Source organism: Callorhinus ursinus, unplaced genomic scaffold, assembly GCF_003265705.2.
Source record: "Callorhinus ursinus isolate GAN/ISIS: 27379988/994484 unplaced genomic scaffold, GSC_fseal_2.0 scaffold4, whole genome shotgun sequence".
NCBI classification, from domain to species: Eukaryota; Metazoa; Chordata; class Mammalia; order Carnivora; family Otariidae; genus Callorhinus; species Callorhinus ursinus.
In genome coordinates this window covers 126,455,011-126,474,084 of record NW_027397066.1, presented here as the reverse complement: position 1 = coordinate 126,474,084, position 19,074 = coordinate 126,455,011, and the positions used below count along the sequence as shown (strand labels likewise).

Here is a 19,074-nt window from a genome sequence, read left to right as displayed (position 1 = left end):
ATTACTTCCCATTCCCTATTACTAACATCTTACAGTAGTGTGGTACATTTTTCATCATTGTTCTAGTGAGAAAATATGAAAGAAAATAAGTGTAGAACTCTACCACATTTTTCCATTATACTCTGATGCTTTTGTTTTACTTTGGAGGAGAAACAGTTTGATAATCTATATTAGGCTGGATGAAATTTCTGTTTTTTCACCCCCATCCAAAAACCCCTAAAAAAAAAAAATCAGCTGTGATTTTTCTGGAGCTGCTTCAGTTGGGAAAAAGGCAGAAGGTACTTAAATCTATGAAATTGCAGGCCATCTTTTAAACTCAGTGTTAGTGAATTTCTAATAACTTCCCAGAGCAAATGTAGTAAGTTTAGAGGTTCACAGTACACTGAGTAAAATATTTTCATCTTATTTTGAATATATTGCCTTTTAATTTCAGTTTATGGGACAAAGTAATTAAAGCAGTCCTCTGATTGCTTTTAAAAATATTTTCAAAATTTAAATCATGCAGTCTTCAGAAGAGATAAACAGGAAGCTGAGAGATATATGGGCAATACTGGATATAAAACAGTATGATATATTTATTTCTGAAGCATTGTATTTTTTTTCAGTATATCCATTATTATATAAACTCACCCTGAAGAACCATATGCAGAATTACAAAATAATTTGCTATTTTGAAGACTATTTATTTATTGGCAAGCCCCCACAAAACCCTGTATCCAGCCTATAATGTACCCTTTTCCCCCATTATTTAAGTTTGTTTAATTTCTGGTGATGTTTCTCAGATAGTTCCCAGGCTTTCCCATTTTGTGCTGGAATTGTTAGTTCTTTTCTTCTCCCTAAAACCCCTTAAGAGAAAAATTCCTCATTAAGTTATTCCAAATCTTTGTGGTGATGGTCTTTGTTTTTATCATTTGTTTTTCATATCATTTGACCCTTTCCTCTTTCACTGTGCTCTTGTTGTCATTGTTATATGATGTCTCCAGTTTACTTTCTTTCTTTTGTTTTATTATATTAATCACCATACATTACATCATTAGTTTTTGATGTAGTGTTCCGGTTCATTGTTTGTATAGAACACCCAGTGCTCCATGCAGAACGTGCCCTCTTTAATACCCATCACCAGGCTAACCCATCCCCCCACCCCCCTCCCCTCTAGAACCCTCAGTTTGTTTCTCAGAGTCCATCATCTCTCATGGTTCGTCTCCCCCTCCGATTTCTCCCCTTTCATTTTTCCCCTCCTGCTATCTTCTTCTTTTTTCTTTCTTTTAACATATATTGTATTATTTGTTTCAGAGGTACAGGTCTGTGATTCAACAGTCTTAACACAATTCAGTTTACTTTATTTCTATTCCATTCCATTAATTGCTGACATGAACCTTACTACCTTGATAGGGAAAATCTAACTCAATGTAGTGTTTTCAGTCATTGTACTTCTCACTCTCCTACAACCCCACTTTACATACTCTTGTTTACCATACTTGCCCATGTATTCTGTTCTTTTTTCACTTGGAATCCAAACTCCACAAATAGTTATCTCTTCACTGTCAGTATTTTTAACTGAGAGATTTTTGTTTTCTTTTTGGTAGTTCTCTTAATTTGTTATTTGCCATTAAAAAAAATAGGCAGCATATATATTTAAGTTTATTTTCCTACTTCTCGTTCAGGCAAGAATTGGGAGAAAATGATTTGTGGATGAATTGATAGTTGTTGTAATTGCATGCTGAGCTGGGCAGTTTATTCTTTTTTTTTTTTTTTAAGATTTTGTTTGTTTATTAGAGAGCAGGGGGAGGAGCAGAGGGTCAAGGACAAGCAGGGACTCGATCCTGGGACCCTGAGATCATGACCTGATCTGAAATTAAGAGTCTGATGCTTAACTGACTGAGCCACCCAGGCACCCCTGGCCAGTTTATTCTTGCAGATCTGGGTGAGTTAGGTATTAGTCTTGGTTTGATCTTGTATTATTTTCTTTGTATGAGGATATAGTCAATACCTGTTCCTGTGAATTTTAACCTTAAATCTTTGTGCCTTGGGATGACTTCAGTTCTGAATTTTATAGTGAGTCAGCAACAAAAAATGAACTGCTAAAATTTATTAATAGATTATTGATTAATAAAAAATATACTTGATAGTACATAGCAAAAAATGGGAATTTCCTTGGAAGAAACCATGTAAGTATAAAACATAAAATAGGACTTTTGTAGCAGAAACATTTAAACTATTTAGAAATTTTGGTATCAAAATGGGATTTCTAAATTTTACATGTGACACAATCAAAGAGAAACTAGAATTAGATAGTTGGATCCCAGAAAAAGAATTAGAGCTTGTCAGCTTTATGTGAGGTCAGAGATTCTTCTGTCATAATATTATCACCAACTAAAAAACAAAACAAACTAACAAAAAAGCAGAAGTAGACCCATAAATACAGAGAACAAACTGGTAGTTGCCAGAACAAAGGAGTATGGGGGGATGGGTGAAATGAGTGAATGGGAGTGGGAGATACAGGCTTCCAGTTATGGAATGAATAAGTCATATAGCATAGGAAATACATAGTCATTGGTATGGTAATTGCATTGTATGGTGACAGGTAGTAATTATACTTGTGTTGAGTATATCATAATATAGAGAATTGTGGAATCACTATGTTGTACATCTGAAACTAATGTAACATTGTGTGTCAACTGTACTTAAAAAAAAATCACCCAAATGTATAACTTTGCAAAAAAAATTGAAGATTTGTACATTTACATTTTAAATTGTGCATTACTGGAACTGTGCTTAGTGTACAAATTTTGATTATTATACAAATCTCAGATTTTAGTTCGGATAATATTCCTTAGCTTCTGTAACATTTTATTAGCAAAAAAGGATAGTCTATTAATAACAATGGCAAATCTTTCTTAGTAACTGATTTATCAGAGAACAAGGTATATGCATATTTTAAAAGAAAGCTAAAAGAGAAAACAGTTTTAGTAAATATATCAAAATCTGGAAATTTTCAAGTTACTCATCAGTACAGGTTTGATTGCCCAGAATACAGTATGTGTTATGATGCCATTACTCTTTTTTCAGATATGCTAAAATGTTTTTTTCTACCATGATGCAAAACATAAGTGAATAAAACAAAAATGAAGCTAACCCGATAAAGGAACAAAACAGACTGTTTTTTTCAGTGATTTATATGCTGGGTGTTTGCTAGGTTGTAAAATATAATAATTATATTTCTCATTAGAATATTAGGCTCTGTTCTGTTTATCAGAGCCATGCATATTTATTAATTAGCATGTTTAACATTGAAGAAAAATATTTGATTCTTTGCTTTGTATGAAATTTGACCCAAGAGACTTATATTTACTCAATCAATACAAGTTTCTTTTATTTAATAAAGAGTTTTTACTGGGCATATAGACTGTCCCTCCTGCAACTGGTCCAGAATTGGTGAGGAGGTGGGGGGAGTGAAAGGGGGAGGGAGAGAAATTTAAAAAATCCAGTGTTTAGGGATTAAATATTGGCACTTGTTTTAATGATACTTTATTTTAGAGGACATTATTTATTTAGACCCTTAGGGACTTTGAATAAACAGTTGGCTATTCCCTGGATAGATACTAGACAGATGATGTATTTGCATTTTCCTTTTTGTTCATTTGAATGTCTGGAAAACTGTCAGTTTGAAGGAGCCAGTTTATCAGTGCAATGATAAGGAAAAGATAAGTCAGCATCATTCCACATGTTCAAAGTAGCTTCTGCATTTACATATGTGTGATTGTGTATTAAAGATATTTAAAGTAAATTTAAAACAATAAATTAGTTATAAATTTATGATTTTATCTGAATTGAAAAATGCAGAATATTTGGAAATTACATTTTTTCCATGGCAGAAATGGAGGACAACCCCTATGAAATTACTGATATATTAGTTTATTTTTTTCGTGTGGTGTTTTCCTCCAATAATTATTGCTAGTTGATTTTTTTAAAGTTTTTATTTAAATTTCAGTGTAATATTAGTTTCAGGTATACAATTTAGTGATTCCATACAAGCACCCAGTGCTCATCACAACAAAATGTACCCTTTAATCCCCATCACCTGTTTCACCCATCCCTCCAACCTTTTTATCTTTGTTGGTACAGTGTTCTCTTATTATTGAAAAAGACTGTTTATAGAATCCTTTTCTACTGTAGTCTCTTTTAGGTTTGAAAATTGGCAACACTTGTAGGGTGGTGTCAGGAAGGCATTTTTGTTACTGTTTTATTTAGAGCCACCATTTCTCCTGTCTTCTTTAGACTTTGGATATGCATTTCAGCTTGTTAAAATTAGAGTCAGCACAGTAAAAGCTATTTTTGTTTTGTAATTACTACCTAGAGCCTCATACAGATATTTTCTTGAGATTTATTACTTGTCTTTATTTTTAAATAGAGAAAAACTACCAGTAGTTATACTCTAAATAAAGGTGGTCTTTAAAAACTTTCACCAAAGAAATGAAGCTCAGAAATAATTAATCACTAGTAATAGAAGTCAGTGGCCAGTTATGGTTTAGTGATCATATTGCTGTCAAGGATTTAGAGAATTGGAGGTGTCATTAACTGACTATAATAAAGATATTTGGTCTCTGAAGTACTTCATTGAGTGTTGTGTAGAAATAGAAGGATGGACCCGAGTCTCAGAAATCCCAGATACTGAACAGTGAAAGATTCTTTTCGACTTTGCCTTGTTTTGCCCTCTAGTTTGAAATTTTAATGGGGAAAGAAAGGAGAAAATGGAAAACTTTTGATTGTGAAGTGGGAATTCATATATGTACTTTAAAAATTGTCATTATAAAGAAATGTGTGCCTTAACTTCACTTTAAAATTAATACTATGCATTAGGATAGATTCCATTCTGTTGTTTAGGGTTTTTATGTACAGTTAGCTTTCAGTTGAGCAAGATGGTGAGGAGGAGAGGAAGACAGAGATAAATAAAAATCCCAGTAAAAAGAAAAGTTAATTTTGATTTTTAAGGGAATGGGAAGGAAATGTGTTATGGAAAAGAGAGACTCACAACTTGATCTTGTAGGAATGTTCTCACTCTAAGAGGGGTGGGCTCAGTAATTATCCAAAGGTTAATTGTCTAAGATTGCTACAGTATCCTACCCCAGAGCAACCAAGCCTGGGGTGGGGGGGGGGCGGGGGCAAACAGTCTAGATTTCTGAATCTCTATGTTTGGCTGTGAGTTAGTGATCAGAACTGAATCAGAGTTATTGATCTAGTTCTGCCTGAAGACCAAGTATATTTCAGGGAAGGTCACGTTTTCCCAGATCCTTGCTTGGTTAGAGCCTGGCTGTTTATCTGTACCTGTAACTAATTTTATTTGCCTTACCTAAGAGAGTAAGTTGAATCAAAATGCCCAGATAGAAATGGAGTGAGCCTGAGGAAATTATGGGAGTGGAGTGAGGCAGTACAGGCTTTTAATAAAAATATTTTCTTGTACAGTGGCTGGATTTACCAAAAGTTTATGGCTATGTTTTGTTTTATGCCAATCTGGATAAATGAAATTGTTGGAAATCCACTTTTTGTAACAGTTAAATCTGGGTTTGTTTCTTGGCTTTATAACTTCTAGACTTTGAAAACAGATTTGCCTTTGGTTTCTTTAAAAAATTTTTAAAGTTTTTAAAAGGTACTTTATAAGCTTCATGTCATTTAAGTTACCTGTACTTAATGTCACATGAATAATCACTGAGGAATTTGGGTGTATTTTCAGCCTATAGTACAGATTAAAAGGAACTATGATAACTTTCTTTGTATTTTAAAGGAAGTCATAGAGTAGAAGGGTAAGAAAGGAAGCTATCATTCATTGGGTATTTGTTATACGCCAGGCTCAAAATAATTCTGTGAAGTGTAGGTATCACTATTCATTTTATAGATTAGGAAAATAAAGCACAGAGAGCTTAAGTACTTGACCCAAGTCCAGTGCTAATAAGTGGCAGACTTACTGTGCACTGCTACTGCTTCCCCCAAATATTTCAATCATATAACAACCCCGGAAGGGTAGTTACTATCAGAGAAACTGGCCTAATATTGATAGAGCTAGGATTCAATTTGAGAATGGTTTGGTTATAGGTGGCTAGTGAGGAAGTCTTTTCTGCTAGTGTAGAACATGTTTTCTAAAGAAATTGGCATGGAAGTTATGTGAGAGATTGATTGTTGAGAACTTGAGAGCTTAGCAGGATTTCCTTTAGATGTGGAAGAGAAAGGCTGTGGTCTTGAATGACCTAACATTTCTTTTTGAAGGCACGAAGGGAAATGGATTTCAGGCTGAGAAGAGTAGAGGGACATTTATATTTATTATCAGAATTTAATAGGTAAGTAATATATAAATAGAAGGCTTGACTAAAAATGGATAACAGAAATCATGAATATAAAGTAGAGGCAGTTAGAAGAGCTCTAGACTTTTGTAGTGCTTCGCAGAAATGTGGGAAAGCAACATTGGAGAATCTACTTTATCTTTGATGCTTTATTTTTTATTTTTTAAGGATTTTATTTATTTGACAGAGAGAGAGAGCAGGAGAGCACAGGTAGGGGGAGCTGCAGAGGGAGAGGGAGAAGCAGACTCTCCTGCTGAGCAAGGAGCCTGACGTAGGGCTTGATCCTAGGACCCTGTGATCTATGACCTGAGCCGAAGGCAGTTGCTTAACCAACTGAGCCCCCAAGCGCCCCTATCTTAGGTGCTTTAGATTTTTAAATTTAAACATCCTAACAACTGTGTTAAAAATTTGGTGGTATTTCTGTTTTCTAATTCATACTGGTAAAATGATTTAAAAGGAACGTTTTAGAATTCTGCATGGCAATAATTACCACACACTTAAGTATTTGTAATGAGCGATAAAAGGAAAATGTCACTATGTATAATAATTACAAATTATGAAGATAAAGATTCCTCCAAAAATGCTCAAAAGGTCAGAGTAGTAGTTATTTATGTTACCTGTTTTATTTCTAGTAAAGTGGGAAAATTCATTCAATTTTACTAGTAGTCAAGGAAGTGTAAATTGTTTATTCAGAGCAATTTGACAATATGTATCCATATTTAAAGTATGTGTTTATTGACTTCTAGGAAGTTACCTCAAAAAATCAAGGAGCAGGGCACCTGGCTGGCTCAGTCGGTTAAGTATCCAACTCTTGATCTCAGCTCAGATCTTGATCTCAGGGTCGTGAGTTCAAGCTCCTCACTGGGCTCCACACTGGGCATGGAGCCTACTTTAAAAAAAATCAAGGAAGGCACATACATTTATATAAGCAAATGCAAAGCACTATTTATTATGGTAAAGAACTAGGAATGACTCAAATGAATGTCCCTAGATCCTCATGATTAGAAGCAGATTATGATATACTTCTTTAGTAGGAATATTATGGAACAGGTGGAGAAGAAAAGAATCTAATCACCTGGTGCACAATTTTGTCTTTATTTTAATTCCAGTATAGTTAACATACAGTGTTATATTAGTTTCAGGTGTACAATATAGTGATTGAACACTTCCATAATCACCCAGTGCTCATCATATGGTGCACAGTTTTGACTTGTCACAATATTGATGATGTGCACTTGGATTATTTGATTAACATCTAACTGCCAATTTTCTATATGTTAAAGTTACTCTTTCCTTTTTGTAATTAATAAGTGTTTTGTGGAAAGGTACTTTGAAATTATTTAAATATCCTGTTCCTCAGATTGTTAATTTATCATATCAGTATGGCCTTTTTGGCTTCCTATTTTATTGGATGGGTTGTAGATAGTTATTATCATTTATTTTTATGCTCAAAATGTCTCCAGTTTGGTCAGTGGTAGTCCCTTCGAGCTGGCTTCTGTGTTTTTGTGAATGATGACCTATTATTCCTTGGGCATATCTTTGATAGATTTCTAAAAAATACAACTAGATGTTTCAAGCTCATTGTGTACTTTTCTCCAGTTGATCTTGAATTGGTCATTTCTCTCCCTTAGTGAAGAATAGTATTTAGAAGAAAGATTTGGACATGAGGTGTTAGGGTATTGTTGCTCCCAAGTCCTCTCGGTGGACAGAACTAGGGGACTATATATGGATATGTATTTGAATGAGGGTATATATTTCATATATACTTTTATATATTACCTGTATTTAGTGAAACCATGAATTCACACAAATGCCCTTAATGTCAAATCATTACCTCAAAGTTTTTTTTAGTTTTCTTTTATACTTAAATGTACTCCTCACATTGTTTGAGCTCCTATACTTTGCTCCTGGTCAGTGTGGCCCCCATCCTGATGCAAATGATTTCCTTGATCTATTTAAGCTAATGGCTTGAGGCCTGACTAGCTTAAGGTTTGGAAAAGAGGGACCTTTTGCTCTTTAAAGCACAGTATTTTTATATTGTAGTCATAATGGGAAAACAACTGATTTTACTTGTAACACGGATTACAGATTCTCAGATACAGATTCTCTTCTTGGCTAATTCTTTCCCTGCCTTCAGACTTTTGCTCATAGGTCACCTTCCCTAGGTTTCACCTTGACCATCATATCTAAAGATGCAACCAGCTTTCACTAAACCCCACCCCATGCTTCCATTTCCCCTCATTATTCTCTATTATTTCCCATAGCACAACCACCTTCTAGCTTCCAACTTACTTATTATGTTTATTATTTATTGTCTGTCTTCCCCTACAAGGGCTGAACTTTTTGTTAATATAAGCATATGTCCCAAGCATCCAGAACAATACCTAGTCTTCTATTTGTTCTCAAAAGATAATTTTCAATAAATAAATGAGTGAATAAAGCTGCATGCTTGTTTCAGTCCTCAAGGTTCACTCAGGAATCTGGTTTCTTTTAGGGTAACCATGCAATTAAGAATAAGAAAACCTTGGGGCACCTGGGTGGCTCAGTCGGTTAAGTGTATTAACTCTTGATTTCCACTCAGGTCATGATCTCAGGGTTGTGAGACCGAGCCCTGTGTCGGGGGTCTGTCCTGGGCATGGAGCCTGCTTGGGATTCTCTCTCTCCCTTTTCCTCTACCCCTCCCCCAAACACCCCCCCTTAAAAAAAATAAAAAGAACTCTATGCTTTTAAGCCCAGTTAAATTTACTGCCACATTTGGTGTCCTTTTGTAGTAAGGGGGGTGATGGAGATGATCTTCTGTGGCTTACACTTTTGGAATGGAGCTTAGAGGTTCATCTTCACTACAAGTAAATCATTATACTTACACAGTATGTTGAAATTATACAACTGTTTTTCCTCTAGGCGTCCAGTTTATGTGATCTTGAAGATTGTAGCCTGCCAAGATAAAGATTTTAAATAAACAGTTCTTCCTTTCTTAGTCTTTTACCATATCTTGGATTTGAATCTGTTGCTTTCTTGATTTTATCCACTGTTTCCTCTTACAGTTAGGTGTCAACTATGGCTGACTACAATTGTTCAGATGCCTTTGATTATAAAATATGTTTGTTGAAGAGACTGTCTTTTTTCAATTGGACATTCTTTTCTGCTTTGTCAAAGATTGGTGGACCACAGAGTTGAGGGTCCCTTTCTGGGCTCTCTGTTCCATTGATCTATGTGTCTGTTTTTGTGCCAGTACCATACTGTCTTGATGATGACAGCTTTGTAATGGAGATTGAAGTCCAGCATTATGATGCCACCAGCTTTGGTTTTCTTTTTCAACATTCCTCTGGCTATTTGGGGTCTTTTCTGGTTCCATACAAATTTTAGGATTATTTGTTCCATTTCTTTGAAAAAGTTGATGGTATTTTGATAGGGATTGCATTGAATGTGTAGATTGCTCTAGGTAGCATTGACATCTTCATAATATTTGTTCTTCCAATCCATGAGCATGGAATGTTTTTCCATTTCTTTGTGTCTTCCTCAATTTCTTTCATGAGTATTTTATAGTTTTTGAGTACAGATCCTTTGCCTCTTTGGTTAGATTTATTCCTAGGTATCTTATGGTTTTGGGTGCAATTGTAAATGGGATCGACTCCTTAATTTCTCTCTCTTCTGTCTTGTTGGTGTATAGGAATGCCACTGATTTCTGTGCATTGATTTTATATCCTGCCACTTTACTGAATTCCTGTATGAGTTCTAGCAGTTTTGGGGTGGAATCTTTTGGGTTTTCCACATAAAGTATCATATCATCTGCAGAGAATGAGAGTTTGACTTCTTCCTTGCTGATTTGGATGCCTTTGATTTCTTTTTGTTGTCTGATTGCTGTGGCTAGGACTTCCAATACTATGTTGAATAGCAGTGGTGAGAGTGGACATCCCAGCCATGTTCCTGACCTTAGGGGGAAAGCTCTCATTTTTTCCCCATTGAGAATGATATTCGCTGTGGGTTTTTCATAGATGACTTTTATGATAATGAGGTATGTACCCTCTGTCCCTATACTCTGAAGAGTTTTGATCAAGAAAGGATGTTGTACTTTGTCAAATGCTTTTTCTGCATCTATTGAGAGGATCCTATGGTTCTTGTTCTTTCTTTTATTAATGTATCACGTTGATTTGTGGATGTTGAACCAACCTTGCAGCCCAGGGATAAATCCCACTTGGTCATGGTGAATAATCCTTTGAATGTACTGTTGGATCCTATTGGCTAGTATTTTGGTGAGAATTTTTGCATCCATGTTTATCAAGGCATTGGTCTGTAATTCTCCTTTTTGATGGGGGTCTTTGGTTTTGGGATCAAGGTAATGGTGGCCTCATAAAACGAGTTTGGAAGTTTTCCTTCCATTTCTGTTTTTTGGAACAGTTTCAGAAGAATAGGTATTAATTCTTCTTTAAATGTTTGGTAGAATTTCCCTGGGAAGCCATCTGGCCCTGGGCTTTTGTTTGTTGGGAGATTTTTGATGACTGCTTCAATTCCCTTAGTGGTTATAGGTCTGTTCAGGTTTTCTATTTCTTCCGGGTTCAGTTTTGATAGTTGATACATCTCTAGGAATGCATCCATTTCTTGCAGATTATCTAATTTGCTGGCATATAGTTGCTCATAATATGTTCTTAGAATTGTTTGTATTTCTTTGGTGTTGGTTGTGATCTCTCCTCTTTCATTCATGCTATTGTTGATTTGAGTCATTTCTCTTTTCTTTTTGATAAGTCTGGCCAGGGGTTTATCAATCTTGTTAATTCTTTCAAAGAACCAGCTCCTAGTTTCATTGATCTGTTCTGCTATTCTTTTGGTGTCTATTTCATTGATTCCTGCTCTGATCTTTATTATTTCTCTTCTCCTGCTGGGTTCAGGCTTTATTTGCTGTTCTTTCTCCAGCTCCTTTAGGCGTAGGGTTAGGTTGTGTATTTGAGACCTTTCTTGTTTCTTGAGAAAGGCTTGTATTGCTATATATTTTCCTCTTAGGACCACCTTTGCTGTATCCCAAAGATTTTGAACAGTTGTGTTTTCATTTTCATTTGTTTCCATGATTTTTTTAAATTCTTCTTTAATTTCCTGGTTGACCCATTCATTCTTTAGTAAGATGCTCTTTAGCCTCCATGTATTTGAGTTCTTTCCGACTTTCCGACAACTCAATTGTGATTGAGTTCTAGTTTCAAAGCATTGTGGTCTGAAAATATGCAGGGAATGATCCCAATCTTTTGGTACTGGTTGAGACCTTATTTGTGACGTAGGTTGTGATCTCTTCTGGAGAGTGTTCCATGGGCACTAGAGAAGAATATTTATTCTGTTGCTTTGGGATGGAATTTCTGAATATGTCTGTGAAGTCCATTTAGTCCAGTGTGTCATTTAAAGTCTTTATTTCCTTGTTGATCTTTTGCTTAGAGGATCTGTCCATTTTAGTGAGGGGGGTGTTAAAGTCCTCCACTATTATTGTATTGTTGTCGATGTGTTTCTTTGCTTTTGTTATTAATTGGCTTATATAATTGGCTGCTCCTATGTTAGGGGCATAGATATTTACAACTGTTAGATCTTCTTGTCGGATAGACCCTTTAAGTATGATACAGTGTCCTTCCTCATCTCTTACTATAGTCTTTGGTTTAAAATCTAATTTGTCTGATATAAGGATTGCCACCCCAGCTTTCTTTTGGTGTCCATTAGCATGGTAAATGGTTTTCCACCCCCTCACTTTCAATCTGGGGGTGTCTTTGGGTCTAAAATGAGTCTCTTGCAGACAGCATATGGATGGCTCTTGTTTTTTTTATCCAGTCTGATAGTCTGTGTCTTTTGATTGGGGCATTTAGCCCATTTACATTCAGGGTAACTATTGAAAGATAGGAATTTAGTGCCATTGTATTGCCTCTTAGGTGGCTCTTACTGTATATTGTCTGTGTCCCTTTCTGGTCTATGTTACTTTTAGGCTCTCTCTTTGCTTAGAGGACCCCTTTCAATATTTCTTGTAGGTCTGGTTTTGTGTTTGCAAGTTCCTTTAGTTTTTGTTTGTCCTGGAAGCTTTTTTCTCTCCTTCTCTTTTCAGTGACAGCCTAGCTGGATATAGTATTCTTGGCTGCATATTTTTCTCATTTAATGCTCTGAATATATAATGCCAGTCCTTTCTGGCCTGCCAGGTCTCTGTGGATAGGTCTGTTGGCGGTCTAATGTTTCTACCATTGTAGGTTACAGATCTCTTCTCCCGAGCTGCTTTCAGGATTTTCTCTTTGTCTCTGAGGCTCGTAAATTTTACTGTTAGATGTCGGGGTGTTGACCTATTTTTATTGATTTTGAGGGGCGTTCTCTGTGCCTCCTGGATTTTGATGCCTGTTTCCTTCCTCAAATTAGGGAAGTTCTCTGCTGTAATTTGCTCCAATATACCTTCAGCCCCTCTCTCTCTTTCTTTTTATTCTGGGATTCCAATTATTCTAATATTGTTTTGTCTTATGGTATCATTTACCTCTCGAATTCTGCCCTCTGATCCAGTAGTTATTATCTCTCTTCTTCACAGCTTCTTTATTTTGCATCATTTGGTCTTCTATATCATTAATTCTCTCTTCTGCCTCATTTATCCTAGCAGTTAGAGCCTCCATTTTTTTTTTTTTTAAAGATTTTATTTATTTACTTGACAGAGAGGGACACAGCGAGAGAGGGAGTACAGGCAGGGGGAGTGGGAGAGGGAGAAGCAGGCTTCCCGCTGAGCAGGGAGCCTGATGTGGGGCTCGATCCCAGGACCCTAGGACCATGACCTGAGCCGGAGGCAGATGCTTAACAACTGAGCCACCCAGGCGCTCCAGAGCCTCCATTTTTGATTGCACCTCAGTAATAGCCTTTTTTATTTCAACTTGGTTAGATTTTAGTTCTTTTATTTCTCCAGAAAGGGTTTCTCTAATATCTTCCATGCTTATTTCAAGCCAAGCTAGTATCTTTAAAATCATCATTCTGAACTCTAGTTCTGACATCTTACTAATGTCCATATTGATTAGGTCCCTGGCAGTCGGTACTGCCTCTTGTTCTTTTTTTTGAGGTGATTTTTTCCATCTTGTCATTTTGTCCAGAGGAGAATAGATAAATGAGAGAACAAAATGCTAACAGGGTAACAAAGACCCCAGAAAAATATACACTAAACAAATCAGAAGAGACCTGAAAGTAGGGGAAAAGAAAGGGAAAGAAAGAAAAGAAAAAGATAAAACAAAACAAACAAACAGAAAACAGAATGTTATCAAATATGATCAGGCTGGTGCATAGATCAGTGCCATACACTAGATTTTGGGCATATTTTGGTCTGTTAGAAGAAAGTGCCTCCCAAAATTTTAAAGAAAGAAAAGCTTATATTTGTATAAAAATAAAGATAAATACGAGGAAGGGATGGAATTTGACTGTAAAGATGAAAATTATAAAAGATTTTATAAAAGGAATTGATAAGATTAGAAGTTGGTTGAAAAAAGAAAGAAGAGGATTTAAAAAAAAAAAGAGAATGTGATCAGGCAGGAGACTAGAACAAAGCCATACACTAGAGATTTAGGGTATATTTTTGTCTGTTAGAAGAAAGTGTATCCCAAAATTTTAAAGAGAGAACATTATATATATATAAAACAAAAATAAGGTTAACTACTATGAAAGGATAGAATATTCTAGAAATGAAAAAAATGATAAGATGTTGATTGAAAAATGGAAAAGAAAAATTTTTTAAAAAATTAAAAAAATTAATTTTGAAAGACAAAATAATCATGGGAAAAAAGCCATGAATTCTATGTGCAGTATTCCCCTAGCGCTGGAGTTCTCCCATTCTCCTTGATCGGTAAACTTGGCCTTGGCTGGCTGTTCTTGCTGATCTTCTGGGGGAGGGGCTTGTTGCCGTGGTTCCCAAATGACTTTGACAGAGGTGGAATTGCCCGGTCCTTGCTGGTCCGGGCTAAGTAATCTGCTGGGGTTTGCTCTCCGGAGCTTTTGTTCCCTGCAAGCTTTCCCTACAGCCTTGGAGGACGAGAGTGAAAATGGCAGCCTCCCAATCTCTGCCCGGAGGAGCGGAGAACTTAGGGCCCTACTCCTCAGTGCGCCCCCAGAGAAGAGCAGTCAGTCACTCCCGTCTCTCTGGTCTCTGGCCGCACTCTGCTCACCCGGCCTGTGACCCCAGTGTTTCTTTCTCTGGCACTCGACCCCGTGTGGAGTCTCCAAACCCAGCAGATCCCTGCGGTGCGCTCCCGCGCTGCTCCTCCTGGGGGAGGAAGGGGGGGTCTCCCCGGCTCTGCTGCTTGTTGGGTCCCTTTTGGAAGAGCAGTGGCCCGACTGTGCCGCAGATCACGGTTTATGGCAACCCTGAGCTGAGAGCCCCCTTCTGGGCTCCATCTTTGCAGCCGGCTTCCCCGCCCCATCCCTGGGAGCTCTGCTGCACTCAGGCACCCCCGGACTTTCTGTGACCCTGAGGGTCCTGAGACCACACTGTCCCGGGAGGGTTTCCCCCCAGCTTAGCCACTTGAGCAATGTCCCTCAGTGGAGTGGACTTCTAAAGGTTCCGATTTTGGGCTCTGCTGTTCTATCACTTGTCAGAAGCGGCTGTGGCGGCCACTCCCCTGCCATTTGTCTTCCTGAATATCGCCTCGGATTCACTTCTCTGCGCGTCCTACCTTACAGAAACTGGTCACTTTTCTTTTCAGAGTTGCTGCTATTCTTTTCTTCAATCTCCGGTTGAATTAGTAGGTGTTCAGAATGGTTTAATCCCTATCTAGCTGAATTCCTGAGACCAGATGAAATTTAGGCCTCCTATTCCTCTGCCATCTTGCTTCTCCCCTCCCTTTTCTTTCTTGAGCTTTTAGAACTCCTTAAGCCTCAGTAAATTATCCTACAAATTAGTCTTCTAGATCCACTCTTTTAAGACTTGTCATAATGTATGTTGTTTTCATGCCTGTATGTTCTTTTATTCTTCCAGAGTTACTTTTCTGGTGATTATTTTTCTCTTGCTAAGTAAACAGTTATTTGTTGAAAACAAAGATGATAATTCTTGTATAGGATAAAAGAGTTTGAATATTTTTGTAATATAAGAGGACGAATTGGCCATTCAACAAAATATACAAGAGTATTTAAGGGTATCTGGAAGTATTCATTGGAGAGTAAAATGAAATCACATGGTAGAAATTAACTTTACACAGTAGTCTGAACAAAGAGATGGACTTAAAAACGTAGGAAATAGAGACGTATATAGCAGGTGGGAAGATTGACCTGTAAAATATGGGAGATGGGAATGATTAAAGGAATAATTTCAGCAGTTAACGTAGATTGAGGACCTTCTTTTGTCAACTTCTCTAGGCTTAGAGATGGATGAAAAAGATGAGGTCAAATAGTTGTGTATAGTAGGAAGAAGGATATTTAAAAAATCAGTTGAAGTACAGTGTGACAAATACACCAACAGGTTATGTTCTAATTACATTGAGGATACAAATGAGAGAATATAACTTCTATTTGAATCATTTAAGAAAGTTTTCTCAAGTATTTACTGGGTTATGTTTGTTAGGCTACACTCAGAAGCTCTCAGGCTATAGCATAAGTGACTGAATAAGGTCAGTTTTTATGGAAGTGGAGGTTTATGTGCTTGAGGCTAAATTTGGAATTAGCTGTTTATGCTTTTTGCTTCAATTTTAAAAAGTTTCTATTTGTAAATCTCTATCGCCACTTGTTGGATAGAAGCAATCATGACGCCAATTTAGTGAGTCAGAATTTAGTTTTCTATATTCTCTGCAGCTGATGGATCATAGGTTACTTGGTAAAATAATCAAACTTGGTGTAATAATCAAACATGTTAAATGATTAAAGAAGGACCTTGTTGATAGATTTTAATGTTATCCAAGTTATAATGGACATTTAAAAATGCATTGTAATATTTTTTGTTGACTTGGTATAAAGATAGCTTCTTTGTTTGAACCTTTATCTGAAAACAGAAAGTTCCTGTAAATGGTTATTTTCTTTTATAGGTGGTAGATCATCTAATGCAAAATTGCCCTCGGTGCCAACAGTTGGCTCAGTTCCACAAGACCAGGTTTCAAATATGAGGTATTAAAGCTATTAACTTGGATATTTGTGATTTATTCCTTTTGATGACTCTTTAAACTGTCTAGCTACAATTCTTTTTTCTTTTTTTACCTTTCTTTTGTCTATTTCTTTTTTAAAAAACTTAAGTGACATTTAGAGGCTTGAATATTTTAGAAGTTACTTTTTAAAGATTATGAGATGTAAAAGGTTTATGAGAAGTGGCTATTGTGATTAATAAGTGCTGCATGCAAAACAAATATTTAATCACACAAGTAGTAACTTATTACTTAGGTTTCCTATGATTATAAACTGGAAATTTAAAATCCATTGTTCGTTTTCTACAAAAATTCTGAAATAAGTTAAAGGCAGTCATCCAAAGCCGCAGTGAAACTGAATAGTAGGTAGATTTTAACCTTTTTAAATTGGGAATATGCATTTCAAATTCTAAGTTGGGACACTATGAATATTTTCTACCACTAGAGCCTTCGTGGTCAGAGTTCTTGATCCTCCTTCCACAACTGGAAAATCCATAGCACTCCACAAGTATAGACACTAGAGTGCTGTAAGTGTAATCTTGTAGTTTGATATTATCCAGAGGTGAATCTCTATAAGTAGAGAGGAATAGTATTAAGGGTAGTACCTAGGACGAGATGCTAATTGGCAGAAGAAATTTCCATCAGCTTAACAGGTGACAGTTTCAGTAGAAACTCTTGTTGGTATTATGAAGTACTCCTTATGTGAATAAATAGGTAAGTAGTGGCTGTTTGTATATATGTTTCATTTATAAGTTAGGAACTAAAGTTGTGGATACCTCTGAATTTCCTGAAATGCAGGGAGCTTGTTTATTTTAACTCATTAAATATATATTTTTGTGTGTTTGTATATGTGTTTATGTGTGTATACATACATGTATATGTGCATATAATCACAAAGACATTAATATGTAAATTGAGGTCATTATAAATGTGCCAGTATACTAATTTCAAATGAAAAGTTGTTCAGATTGCTTTAGAAAAAAATTCTTAGAGATAAAGATGTCAATGAAAAAAGAATATAAACTAATTCAGTTTATAAATATTTATGGAGCCTATGGTATATGTTGCAGCTGAGAACTTAGAAATGAAAACATAATTCTTGAACTGAAGGTGTTGATGTTTATTAATAGACAAACTTTTTTCTCTTAAAGACTTTATTTGAGAGAGAGTGTATGTACGAGTTGGGGGAGGGGCAGAGGGAGAAGAAGAGGGAGAAGCCGACTCCCCTTAAAGCAAGGAGCCCAATGCAGGGCTCTATCCCAGGACCCTGAGATCATAACCTGAGCTGAAGGCAGATGCTTAAACCGACTGAGCCACTCAGGTGCCCCATGAATAGACAAATTTGATAAGGATTTGGTAGAGTTTTTTTAGGTCATAATGGTGTTAAAATCAAGTGCTCTCAACTGACCCATTAAAATTTCCAGTAAGAGCTGATGCTTAGAGTGGTTGTTTACCAAATTGTTTGTTAGGGCTGGGGTTGGTAGTATAGAACTTAATAATAAAGGGTATTCCAGCAGAAGGAATGATATGTATAGTGAGTATAATGAGTCTTTATGTAATTTTTAATTTCTCATGAATTTTACATTTCTGTGGAAACTCATTTTAAAAACTGAAAATTGTAAATTTAATGAATAGTTCATATAGCATCTTTCCATTAGTATTACAGAGAGGCTTGAACATGCTTTGGAAAAGGCAGCTCCTCTTCTGCGAGAGATTTTTGTGGATTTTGCACCTTTTCTTTCTCGGACACTTTTGGGTAGTCATGGACAAGAACTGCTTATAGAAGGAACAAGTAAGTGATTTTTCTGTGTGTCACTTTACATATATATATATTTAAATTTATATGTAAGTTTCAAGGTTAAGTGGATAATATGAGATGCATGGAGTTTCATTGTTCAAATATTTTCAACCTTTGATAAGGTTTCTTACGGAGTCTATCTTCTGAAAAATATGTCTCATCTAATATTCTAATCTGATTTGGATTTTTTAATCAGTGGTTTGGATGAAGCAGAAAAGTATGTACTGAACTGAAGAACTACGACTGAGATTTCTTTTTTTAATGCATTAAAATGAACTATGAGAATGGAGAGTTGGAAAAATTATTGTTGTAGTAATTAGTGGGCATATACCTGGGATTTTACTTGAACTTAAGATCCATATAAAGAATAGTGTTATTGCCACATATTAGGAAATGAGGAATGTCTTATTAGTCTTTATTAGTAGAATTCTGTTTTATAAATGAGAAGAAGTAACAGTAGTACTCTATCCCACTTATGTCATACATAGATTCCTGGATCATTTATAGGTAGTATACTTTGAGATGGTGTCAAACTAGATAGCATGCAGGGTTGGTTGTTGAGTGGATTGGAAACCATTTTGTTTATGGAATGAATGAGAAATATTCGGGCTTTTTTTTTTTTTAATATGGGGCATTTGGCATGTAGTGAATATTTTCTCATATTAGAATGGGTGACACAACCAAGTGCTATCTCTGACAGCAGATATCAGTTCAACAGAGAAGAGCTTTTCAAACAATTCTAGTTAAGAGCTTAATAGACTGACTTCAAAATACCAATCTTCATCCTTATAAGTAGAATTTTTTAAGGTTAAGCTAGAGGACTTTCATCAGTAATAATATAGAATTGATTTTTTTA

At 36.0% G+C, this 19,074-nt stretch overlaps 1 protein-coding gene across 4 annotated transcripts in view; it reads left to right on the top strand.

The window, feature by feature from the left end:
- The window catches only part of LRBA (LPS responsive beige-like anchor protein), a 742,782-nt gene that overhangs the window by 218,826 nt on the left and 504,882 nt on the right, over positions 1 to 19,074 (top strand). For all 4 annotated transcript variants that reach the window (XM_073892352.1, XM_025874296.2, XM_073892351.1 and 1 more), the window contains 2 exons: positions 16,328 to 16,406; positions 18,079 to 18,212. In XM_073892352.1, coding sequence (XP_073748453.1) covers positions 16,328 to 16,406; positions 18,079 to 18,212 — 213 coding nt within the window. The remainder of the gene's footprint in view (positions 1 to 16,327; positions 16,407 to 18,078; positions 18,213 to 19,074) is intronic.